The following is a 13,067-nucleotide window of genomic DNA, read 5'->3' on the forward strand; positions in this document are numbered from 1 at the left end:
CACTTGTGGAATGTCCAGTGTGATCTATTTCCTGGTGGTCACATGACATACTGGGAACTACACTCCAGCCAGACCCTGATTTATGCGAAAGCTGGACCTTTTCAGTCCAAATGTAGAGCAATTGCTTTTTGGGGCCAAGCTGGAGTCTCTGGCAGATGGAAAGGGCACTTTAGGGAAATCATTCCCAGATCACTCCCAGCAAAGTGACCCTTTTCAGTGCTATCGGACACACTCCTGCTGTCTCACCATTACCCTCATTTTCTTCACCTACTTCTTTTCTCCAGAGCTCCCCACTACTAACTGCTTTGTCCCCAGACACGTGCTTCTTTCTATAATGAGAGCCAAACCAACGAAGCAAGAGAAAAACACACTAACAAACAAGGGGGGGGGGGGGGAAATCATTCTATGTTTATCTATTATACAGCTCTTGAAGTATATATCTAAGTTCTGAGGATCCCACCATTATACAGACAGAGCTGGTTTTGTAAACTGTTTATCATACATCTATTATGATGTGTGGAATGCTGCTTTATAATGAAAGAGTGCAAACCTTATGTGTATACCCAGATAAAAGTCTCCAAGGGCTACCAGTTAGAAGGTATTGTACAGCTCTTCTATTTTCTTCTCTTTTCTTCTCAGCTGCACTGATCATGACCTGCTTACCGATTCAAATGAAGCTGTAATATCTGGCTGTTAATACATGGAAGCATGGTAGGCCCAGGGATACTTACCTGGTGGATCAGTGAACAGTTTACTTTTGAAGATTGCAGTGATGCCCAGGAAGCCTGCAAAGAAATTTTAGGAAGACTCTCTGGGCCAGAAGATTTCTCTTGACTTGGCTGGTTGGCGGAAGCAGATGGAAGGAAAAACTCTGCTTGTACTGGCAACAGAGGATTAGATGCATCTGGAGACAAGACAGTTGGAGTACCTGATTGTGGTAACAGGACAGGGGAGAAATGCACAGAAAAAGAAAAATCAAGATCACATCTTTTAACCCTGTTTTGATCAAGGCCCCAAATCTATAGGGCCAATCATAATAACTTAGATTTAAAACACAGAAAGTCAAATAACATTCCATTTCTAACCATGCTCATTTCCTTCCACCCATTCCCTTCCCCTGGCAGCATCTTCTGATAGCCATGCAGGAAGCATCCACTGATCCTGCTTTTTTGTTGTGAAATGCCAATCAAAACTCACCTAGTTTTCCTGAGTACTATTGAGTACTAGTAATGCCTTGGGGGGATCAGTTTCAAGGCTCCCCTGTGGATGCTAAAAAGTGTGGATTATAGTTAACCCTATACATAGCATGGTCTTTGGCCCCCACTAGTGGGTAGGTCTGGCAACTACATCATGGGAATACATTATTTTTTCTTTTAATGTTTTTAATATTTTCAGACCACAGATAAATGAAATAGCAGATACAGATCCCACAGATACAGGGGGGCTATTGTATGTTGCATCTAATGTCTAATTTCTTTGAATAGCCTGGAGGAAGGGGATTGATACAGGGACTAACACCAGAGACAACAGGCCTGTCAACATGAGCAAGTTCTATTAAATGAGCAAATCCAGTATCTCACGGTAAGGGGGCAATAGTCCAGGAACTATCTTGACTTCCAACATTACTTTACTTTGAAAACCTTTGGGGTTTAGAAAAGAGGAAATTAGGAAATTATCTGGTGACTGAAATGCTTGCTGTACCATCTTGAAGCCTAGCAGATAATGTTTTGAATTCGTTATTTCTGACACTAACCTATTTCATAGGGTTCTTGAAAAGATACAAGGTAAGGATCACATATGCTGTCCTGAGCCCATTGGTTGAAAAGTGGAATAAAGAAATTAAACGAATATGTAAGGAATGGATGAATAACTTTGCAAGGGCCAGGAGACTGAGGGTACAATCAGACAGGGAAGCAGGATCCCATTGAATGCAGTGAAAAGGGTTGCTTCATTGGGTAGGTTTCACTCAAAGGGACCCTTCCATGCATATGTGATCTGCGCCCCATCACTCCAGCCTAGCTCCTAAATATATAATAAATGAATAAAAATAAAAAAAGGAGAATCCTGCACTGAACCAAAAAGGTCTGGATGGGCATGGAACAGAACCAGGCTGGTTTGCAACTTCTTGTGCATCACATAGTTGCCAGAAAATGGATAGAGCTAAATCACCATCTGATCATGCCCTGAGTTGGCATGCTGAGTTCAGAGGATCGGCAGCCCACAGATGTTCTGGGCAGAAGTCCCAAGTCCAGACTTCAACCAGTATATTTTTCTATAACCACAAATACAGTATAAAATACAGAGTGTTTGCTATAACTGCTTCACATCTGTATCCATTACCATGTCCCTTTTAAAAAAATACATGGGAGAAGTGAGAGAAAAAGGATTTGGAAAAAGAAGTGATTCCTTCATAAGAATACTGTTTGAATCAATGCTGTGTGTATGCGTTTGTAGTCAACGTGTTCTGTATCTAAGTATAAAATTGTCCTTGGCAGAATGGATAATCTGTGCATTACACTGCTCTATGTCACAGGCTGTAGGCAACATGTTACAGCTAATGATGTTATCAGTAGTATGCCACTGATATAATAAAAGTGCATAACACCTTTTAAAAAACAATGTAACTGAAAACGCTGTTACTTTTGTGAGTGTGGTGAGCATCAATTGCTTTTTATTCCTAAAACATTGCTTTCTGTGGGGACATTTTGGTAAATGTTGGCATTTTAATATTTTAAGTGTATTTTAATGTTTTTTTTTCTTTTTAAAGCAGCACTTTAGTAACAGTGACCAGAATCCTATTTACTCATGCAGTTGCATCAGGATGATTGCATTAGTTTTCTTCCCCACCAGCAGGCCCTCTGTTGAGTACAACCTTGGGAATGTGCAAAGAGGAGAACATGACAAGAGAGAGAGAAGAAAAATCACTGCACATTGCATTTTTTCACCTACTAGATTCTGACCACCTGAAAAAAAATTAAATATATTGCAATTGTGCTGTACCACTTAGATGAGTAAGAGTAATGTAGTACTTTGAATGCATGACTGCATGAATGAATGAGAACAAATTACTCTTTATGCATAATATTCCAAGCTCTATAATTCCTCTGTTGAACTGTGCAATATTACCTACCTTGGTTGTTCTCATTTGATAGCCAAGACTGGAGTGGACTGAAAGGGGTGTTCTCCATTTCACACAGACAGCTTTCTGGAGCTGGTGGAGCTTCTGTATTTGTTAAAGCAAAGTGACATTCTTCCAGACCTTCTGTCCCCATCAAGGGGGGATCCTCATCATCCTAGTTAGAAAAGAGATAAGTGCCTTAAGACACTTCCTGGATATCCACAAAAAAAGAAAGAAAAGGAAGACTAGAACACAATCCTTTACCTGAATTATAAATAATTGGGCAGGACCAGTGATTTGTTTTTCAAATACCTGTATAATAGGCTCGTCATATAAAAGCCATCTATCTGAAGCTAAGTAGATCTGGATCTGATGAACACTAGAAGACCACTTGGGAATCCCAGTAAGGTATCTGGAGTTTCATTGTTTAAAAAAAAGGTGGGATAGGAACTAAATAAATAAATAAATAACTAGGGCTCAGGTGTCAGAGCCCTCTGTACAAGGAAGGATGCATTATTTGGAGCTGAAGATCAGGCTGAGATTAGAGGATAGCAAAGGGAATGATCCTGCTATTGTTCTAAATTGACAATTTAGTTCTCTCTTTTACTCCATCTTATGTTATCTCCAGTGTTCTGACACTTAGCATCCTTCACACCGAGGACTTCTCCAAAACTGTTACCCAGCTATTTCATGACTGGGCACCAGACTGGTCTGTGGGCTCCCAATCCCAGTTCTATGGCTGTCCCCTGCTGTCAAAGGAAAGGTTTGTGTGTATACATTTGAAGATGATCTCTTTACCTATATCCTATTCAAGTACCCACAAAATCATATTCTATTCCACAAATATACACTCAGCACTTCTATTGCGTTGGCTGCTTCAAAAAGCGAGAGAATAATAAGACTCCACAATTTATGGAAGGTTTCCGAAAGCAGTAGTTTAGGGCAGGGATTGGCAACCTTCATAAGTCCAGGAGAAAGGTATGCCCATCTCACGATCTTTTTAAGGCTATATCCATGTCTGCCTCCTCACCCCAAAATTTGTTTTCTTATAAAAATGTATGTGTGGTTTTTTTTTAAGGAAAAACCTTTATGCTCTCTAGTGGCTGAATTCTTTTTTCAATCTTTTTTTTTTTTAAAAAAATTGGTCTGCAGTAGGCCCCAGCAGTTCCTGGGGGTCTTTAAAACATGGCACTATTTTCCTGCCACACCATTAAGATTGCACAGGAAGATCTTTTGAGACAAAATTATTTTCCACAAAGAAATGAATTGAGGGGAATAGAGGGCTGCTGGGTCCCAGGAGTGTGGCAGGGGTTCATTTTGCCCAACTCTGTGTTAGCATCTAAGAGTTAGACATTGGGTGCAGCTGGAGGGAGTATAGATTTCCCATCATTGGCCAAAATCCTATTGCACAACACTGCACAACTAGTGGGAGCTGCGCAGTGGTTTTTGCAGATTTTCTGGCCATCTGATATATATCAAACATGTGGCTAAAGGTACAATTGAGGTATATGTCAGTGTGCAATAGACAAAAATGATCATGCTCACCAGTTACACAATTTCTGGTTTATATGGTATGATTGCAATAGGATTTTGTCCATTTTCTCTCACGTCTCCCTTTTTACTAAAAGAAAGAGGAATAGAATTTTTATCTAAATGAGGTGCTATCATGTCTATTAGTTCAGTGTTTCCCAACCTGTGGGTAACAAAATGTTTTCTATGGAGGTTGCAGTTCACCTTATATAGTATGTATTGTAGTCCTTGTTAAGTTATTTCTTCCTTGACCTTTCAGAACTGTATATTAAAGTTAGCGAGTATGTCCCCTTTGAGGGGACAAATAAGCTTCTACTTTCTGAGAAGGGATGGTTTTAACCCATTAAATAGGGCTTTTTAAGCTAATCTGGTGGGGTAGCAGGTTACTTGACTATTATAAAAGGGAGTGGTGACTTGAAAAAGGCTTGGGATCACTGTATTAGTTGTTAGATTGAGTTGGATGCATTCGTGAATTGGAAGACCAGTGAAGCTCTGGATTTGCATTATTTTCCACATTCCCATCTACCTAAACTGGGATTCACTTGGGAATAACGGTGTCAGAAAATTAAAATAAAATGTTTTGAATAAACATGTTTACTTTTTGTATTTTGTGAAAGAAGATATATTAGGAGTGTGATGAACTAGAGAAATAAGTGACTTGTACTATCTGAATGACCACAAGGAATAGTCAAATCCTTTGCTTTCCTTGCTGCTACCCAAGAGAATTTTCTTACCAGGGGAATACGTGCATTTATTTGAAGTATGCTTTGACTTCCTCTTTTGCAAGACCTGAGGTGGTGCACAACATGAATTTTAAAGGCAAACATAGTTTAAAAAACCTAATGCCCCAAAAAATTACTTGATACACCTGCTGGCTTAATGCTATTTGCATAAATCTTGGTGGCCAACTGCTTCAAGTTAAGAAGATATCGAAAGCATTTGCTGTTGTGTCGTGAACTTCGACACACAGCAGCAAATGCTTACACTAGCTGTTAAACTTGTGGTAATTTGCCACTGAGATTTATGCCAATTGTATTTATCCTCCGGTTGGCATAACTAAAAGAATTTTGGCCAATATCTTATACTGTACATTGTTGCATTAAAATCACATAGAATAGTTAAAAGGCTCTTTAAAAAACTCAACAAAAAGCAAGACAACACCCACCCACCTTTGAAAAAAAAACTTTCATCATCAGCTCACCAGTACTGTCAAAGCATATCTAAATATGTGCTGGCAAAAAGGCAGCAGAGAGCGGGCCACCTTATTCTCTCTTGGAAGGGACTTGAATAACCTGGAAACAGTTGCCAAGAAGGCCCTCCCTCATGCCTGCACTAGATTTGCCTATGAAGGTAATGAGACAGTTAAAAAAAAGCCTGATGATGTTAACACCTGGGTTGGCTTATATGGGGAGATAATGTCTTTCAGATAGCCTGCACCCAAGCCATATAGGGCCTTATAGGTCATAATTAGCAATTTATTGTGCTTGGAAGTGGACCTGTAACATAATCTTTTGGAAAGCCTGTGCACCCTTCCAAAGGAACACTTTGAATATATATGTACACAGCCCCTGAGAATGCTTTACCTTAGTTTCCTTAGGGCTTGGCTGATCCACACTGTGGCTGTCCCCATCATCCCCTAGCAGGATAGAAGATTTATCAGAGTTGAGTGATAAGCCTTCCATTTCAGCCAGCTGGACCTGCAGTAAGTGAGTAGAAAGATTAAGCTGTCAGATGACACTGCTCAATTCTGATCAACCAGTCACCTTGCTTACGGAAAAAGTTTGAGGACAAGGAGGAAGACCACACATGAGGTTTACAGAGTCCTAACCCAATTCTGCATACAATGAAATTGTTTCTGGGTGTGGGGAAGAAAGAACAAAAGAGACCCTTGCAGGTCTTAAGGGTTCTTTTGGTCGAAGCATTGACTAGCAACATCTTTGCTAGGAAGGAAGATATTTCATTCAGCCTCAAAGGATTTGGGCCCATTACTCTGTGTGTAGCTGAGTCTGCATTTGCATTAGTGGTGTAGAGACACAGCACTTCTCCAATGTACTCTGCCCTGGAACTGAATGAGGAAAAGAATGGGTAGCACAACCTGTCCCAGTCTTAATAGGATGTTGATGGGGATGTCTTCATTCCAGTAGTAGTAATCATGCTTTATCAATCCATATGAAAGTTATGCAGCCTGCATTTCTTCCTGGGCTCCATGCTTTTTTTTTTCTAATCCCAACATAACAGGACAGACCTAAACAAATTATCTTGTGTTTTACTGTCATTCTCTTTTGCCTTCTTGGTTCTTCTTCTTCTTCTTCTTTCTCAACTTGTTCTCATCATTCCAGCTGCCAAGATAATCTTTCTTACTTTCAGATTTCCATAAACTACCATAAATGTACACTTTGACATTTCCATCCCTCTCCTCCCATTTATTCCTTGAATTAATTGTTCCTCTTCACTTCTTGCATTAAATGCCACCCCCCTTCATTTTTTCTTGTGATCTCGCTTACCTTTCCTCCTTGTCAAAAGGTAGTGCTGTTATTTCTGCTAATCTCTTCTGGCATTTGATCTTTTCTGGTTGTATTTTATCTACATTAACTTGACCTAGTTTGCAGGGCTCCTCAGGCAAAGTCCTTGCTTTCCTGTGTTCGTGTGGAACTGAGCATGCATGTTGCATATGTAAATAGTGACAAAAGATGATATGGAGAGCTGATGGCTTTGGACAGGATTCGGTATAACAGAATCAGTGGCAGTGCCATGTGTTAGGACTCCTTCAGACCGATAGTTTATTTGGAAGAATGAAAGAAGTGGACATCTGAAAGGGTAATCCACCATCATGGTGTAATCCATCACAAGGACACCAAGTGACCGCCATCTTCATAGTACTAACATTACAGTCATCACATGGGAACTATCTATGGAACCATTCTGGTTAGAGCCTTGTGGACACAATCCAGTGTATAGTTATGTTTGCTTAATCCCTTTGGGATTAAGGGGATTTGTGCATGCTTATTGGTGTGCTGGATTGTGTCCAATTTTATATAAAATGTAGATGATTTCTAAGTACTACTTCTACTAATCATCTAAACATTTAAAAAAAGGAAGAAAGGAAAGGAAAACCACGATCACACCACACCAACACACAACAACAGAACTATGTCACAATATCTATACACAAAACGAAAACATAATCCTTGCGTGACCCACTCATCTCATGAGTTGGGTCAACGGTCACACCTTTAATATGATTTTCATCTCAAAACACCCTTAACTCTGCCAACTAGGCATAAAGATATTGTATCTGCAAAAGTGTGGGCGGCGGGGGGGGGGAATGAATCCTTCAAACTGTAATTTATAAAAATCTTCTGAGATTACAAATGTTACAAGAGTTAAACTTTGCTTCACAAGAACAAACAATTTTTTCATCTGAAATTTAGCACAAAAAGAAGCACCTAACAAATTGTAGAGAGAAAAACATTCTGCTAAGAGCTACCATTCTCCATTATGCATTGACAACCTATACCGTGTTATACCAATTAGCCACTCCACGTGCTACCAATACAAATTGCTAGTATATATGCACACTTCATAAAGACTGATAATGAAATTAGAGCAATGCCATGAAAACAACGAAGAGGTTAGTGTAGTGAAATAATGTAAGATATTAAAATGCAATACTTGAGTTGCCTAGTCTACACATGGTGCCCTGCCCTTATTCTGAATGATACAAATTGTATTTCTTAGTATTTTGATATTAAACATATTGATTTTATTGCAAGATGCAGAATCCCTCTCCAGTATTTCTGATATTTCTACTTACATATAGCATCATTAGTATGCATTTATCCATTTATATATTTACTAGATTTGCATCCCTCTCTTCCTCACAGGAGCCCAGAGCAACTAATAAGCTATATAAGGGCATCTAACAATTGGCATATTTATCATCTTGAAAACGTATTGAAACAAAGTAGGTATTGTAATTGAAATATTATGGTGTGAATAGTGACTTTTAAAAAAAGATTTATGGATTGATTCTGCACAATGTCAGGTCCTATAAGCAGAGCAAATTAGCTCATCCATGTAGCTTTACTATGATCTATGTAACTTGATTAGCTTTCAATATTTGTTTTAGTAGCTTACGACACAGAAATGGGGTGGGAAAGACGAGAACACAATCCACCCAGTATATCCCACTGAAGTGAATGGAAGTGATGTATGAACATGAGACTTGTTGGGGATTTGATCGTACAAAGTGCTGAAGTTTTTCAATGTTTATTGCATAACAGAGCTTCATGGCTGATTGCATCTTTGATCAGGAGGCCATCCAATTAGCTTGAAGCCATTCCTGACTATATCTTTTTATGCTCCTGTTCAGAAAACCCCTGTTAGGGAGTGTTTGTGGAGGCCTGATATAATTCTAATGAATGCATGTGTGAAATGCTCTAAAGGCCAAGAAAATCCTGGAAGCATTGTCAGTGACCTGCTTAAATTCACTTTAAACTGTTTCTATGCTATAAAAGAAAGCTCGGAAGCTTCCTAGGACTACTGGGGGGGGGCACTGAGTATCCTAGAACATGCTGGGTTCTGGATCCTGCTAATCCAATTTTGCTACCTCAAATCCTGGTGCCACTGGAGTTGCCAACAAAATTTGGCAACAAGCAGATTACTTTTTATGGTTGCAGGACATTGCAGGACAATGGCAGTGTGTCCTTTTACACAATGCAGCCCTACGAGACTTCCTTTCTTTCAGGAGGCAAAGGCAAAATCACAAAATTTCTGCAGTGCTGTCACCGGTGGTTTTTAAACAGCACAATCTTCTGGCAGTCACTATGACACTGATTTTGACAGTACTGTGGTGTGGCAAAGACCTGCGCCTCATATTGACCACACCTACTGTAAAGGCTCATTACACTGGTGACTTTTTTTTAGCCACTTTCTAATATACTTTGCTACATTGATGATGAAGAGATGTGCATTTTGGGAAGTAGCAAACATCTTTGGTTTCATTATTTAAGATAGACAGTTGTCTAATTTTTCTTGAATGCCTCCAACATTGGAATGCTCGTCATCTCCTGAGTTAATTGGTTCCATTGTTGACAACTAATAACAAACAACTTTTGGAATATACTGTATATTAGAGTTTGCTAAGTCTTTGAACCTAATTATTTACTTTGCGTGTATATTTCTCAACTCTCAAAAAGTCCCTATTATAGAGCTTTTTAAAGAAACAGAATCTGGGATTCTTGCTCAGGAAGATGGGGACAGTCTAGTCCCTTGCCTGATTAGATAAGGTAGCAATTTATCAAGGGCAATCTTGAGTTCTGAACATTCTCTGGCTCTATGAAAAACATTCAAATTAATTGGGAAGGAATGAAATGACCATGAATGATTGCATTACTGCATGAATGAATGAGTTCTTGACATCTCCTTGATCTGACATTACCTATAACAGTCACAAACACACTGATTAAAGAACCAGTTTCACCCATTATAACCACTGCCCTGCCTTCCCATTAACAATTTTAATCATACAGAGGGCCCAAAGTATTCATAGCTAGACTGACAAACAAAGTGAGTCAAGTTTAAAACTGATCTTCACTCAAAATATACTTGTTTTAGAAACTGTGCTGCATAACCACTTAGCCACATGCTGACGAATGCTTGAATCTTAATCCACAGAAACAGGAATTAAGCAATTTGTCTAAAATTACACAATGCTTTGCTAAACATATGGCTGGACTTGGAAACTTTCCTCTCTGAAGAACAAAACTAAATACTGCATCTCCTAAGCCAACACTGTCCTTCCACAATAATGATTCTCCTTTCCACCACATCTTTCCATACCCTTCTCTGCTATCCTTGTTGGTCCAACAGTCTTTCAACTCAGATATCTGCCAATGCAAGCATATGTTTTCTATTGCTAAGGATGCTACCACAAGAATGTAGTTTAGTATCAAAATTCAAGACTGCTGTCTAGTCATCTGCAACCAGGAGACCATCCTAAGGAGATCTCAAGTGCCTAAGACTGTGCGGGTGTGTTTTCACATGTTTGGGGGGTCCCCCTCCCATATCCTCGCACGCAGGTTACCTCTTGCTTGTCATGGTTACACTTCTCGCACATGGCCGGCGAGGAGTAATGATGGAAGACGGAGCCCGATAGGTTATCGATGATCATTAACTCCCCGTCGAAGGAGTCCTTAATAATTAAAGAGACACTGTCCAGCCATAAGTTCTCCTAGGGGACAAGAAAGGGGGGAGGATGGGAGAAATTATTTTAAGAACTCCAGGTTTTGTTTGCTTCAGTGTTCTGCTGTGTGAATTTAGGTTTCATTTTTGGTCACCTGCACTCAGACCAGTAAGCCCTGCAACGGGCCTATAGCCGTGCTTACATTTAGAAGGTGACCAGAAGTTTATTGTCCTACAAAATATGAGCAAATGAGGCAGAACGTGGCCTTGCATAGTGGTGTAAAATGGAGGGGCTTTTATCTTAAGTGACAACACTCAGAGAGGCACTACGAGAGCTCACTGTACAATTCTGCAAGTGTTCCTCAACCTTGCCCTACAGAACCCTGTTTTTAACTAATATATTTTCACTAACACACCATCATCCTGCCTCACAGCATCCCTTTTCATTCTACTTCTGAACTCTTTTGATGTTACTATACCAGAGCACCAAACCTACAGCTGAATACAACCCATTCACATGGTATTGAAACAAATTATTTACTAAGCTGCCTTTCTCTTCCCCACTCAGTGTTGCCAGTTCTACTAGCAAACAAAAAAGGTTCCACTCACCTGAGCAGGAGAGAAGCATGCCATGCATAGACGTCCTTCCGGGTCCATTCTCCCACCTCCTCCATCTTGTCCAGGATTCAGTGCGCTGTGAGGATACAACCCATGTGCCATCTCAAGCTCGATCTCAGCATCCATTTCTGCATCCTCTTGGGCCTCTTTGTTGCTGTCATCTAGATGTTTCATAAGGACAGCTACCACTACATTGATGAGGACAAACTGGGCTGTGAGCACAAAGCTGACAAAGTAGAGTGGGGAGATGAACTGCAGGTTGCTGAGGCAGCTCCGGTCATCGTGGGTGCAGTCACGTAGTGTGTCCTTGAGGGATAAGTTAGGCCAAAAAAAAAAAAAGGAAAACAAACAAACAAACAAAGACAACCAAACAGGACATCCCCCCACAACACACACACACACACACACAGAGAAAAAGGAAGAGAAAAAGCTGAAATAATGAATGGAAATAGGGATACTGCCTCAAACAAAATTTAAAGAAAGCTAGGGTTGCCAGGTCTGCAGCCTCATATTCCTGAGATTATATAACCAAAACCTAAGACTAGCAAGGCAGGCCACATTCTAAGCTCTCTTTGTAGGGCTTTTTGATGTCATAGGGTGTGCTGCAAAAAAAAGCTTATAACAACACTGTTCCACTTCTTGTCTTCTTCCAAGTACACACATCCCAAAGCTTTCCTTCCAGTCCTTTTCTCCTCTCCTTTCCTCCTTGTCTTCTAAGTGGCACTAAAGTATCCTAGTGTTATCTGGATGTCATGGTGACATTTCTGTCCATGCTTTTAAAACCTTCTGGCATCATCCTATTAATTTTTAAAAGTTATAATATATATATATTTTTAAAACTTGGTCATGAGGATTTAGTCAAGCTGGCAGGGGGTGTTATTATTTTTTCATTAACTCCTTTTCCAGTTAACAAAAAATAATTGTAGCAATAATCATCACCACCACTATTACGACTGAGAATAATAATAATACACATGCAAATTGATTGGCTAGGCCCTTCCCCTTTAACCTCTCTCAATTGGAAGTACAGCCCTTGGGCTGCCAGTAAATCTTGAAATGGCCCTTGGTTCCATCAACATTGCTTACTCTTGCTTTAAAGAGACTGCATAAACAAAAATCAAACTATTTTCTCCTCTTGTACCATTGTTCCTGAGATCTGTATCTGGAGAAGCAGAGCAATTCTTGAATAGTCCAGCAATTCTTGAATAGTCCAGCCATTGCCTTGGGGTCTAGTTTTGAAGAGAGAACTCTCCTATCCTTTTCCTATTTCCAGTGTTACCTGGAATTACTGAGGGAGTGGCCAATATTTTCCTGATAACTTCCAGTTGTCTCAGTTGACTTAACTCACAAATGGGGCAGCAGGCTTGTCTATATGTTGTAATACTCCTCACTTTGCATTGGGTTTAGCATGCTTGAAATTTAAAAAAAAATTACAGATGACATGATTTATTTTGAATCATTTTCGCATGTGTGAACGCCTGAGTTGGACTAAATACTGTGCGCGTGGGTCTGCAGGTTTTTCCCAAAATGGGTACCAAGCATAGGGGTTTTTAAACTGGTGGATACCCTGCAGTCTGAATTCTTCTTCTTTTAGAAAATCCATTTCCATTTTATCACG

General features: G+C 39.8%; 1 protein-coding gene across 2 annotated transcripts in view; it reads right to left on the reverse strand.

Moving 5' to 3' along the window:
* Positions 1-13,067, reverse strand: part of CACNA1I (calcium voltage-gated channel subunit alpha1 I) — a 181,014-nt gene that overhangs the window by 6,647 nt on the left and 161,300 nt on the right. Inside the window, exons 30-34 of one of the 2 annotated variants that reach the window (XM_073000128.2) lie at positions 11,441-11,755; positions 10,734-10,880; positions 6,232-6,345; positions 3,131-3,293; positions 732-928 (exon numbers count right to left, since the gene is read on the reverse strand). In XM_073000128.2, the coding sequence (XP_072856229.2) occupies positions 732-928; positions 3,131-3,293; positions 6,232-6,345; positions 10,734-10,880; positions 11,441-11,755 (936 nt within the window). The remainder of the gene's footprint in view (positions 1-731; positions 929-3,130; positions 3,294-6,231; positions 6,346-10,733; positions 10,881-11,440; positions 11,756-13,067) is intronic. The other variant, XM_073000129.2, reaches the window with a different exon arrangement.

This window comes from Pogona vitticeps, chromosome 5, assembly GCF_051106095.1.
Source record: "Pogona vitticeps strain Pit_001003342236 chromosome 5, PviZW2.1, whole genome shotgun sequence".
NCBI lineage: Eukaryota > Metazoa > Chordata > Lepidosauria > Squamata > Agamidae > Pogona > Pogona vitticeps.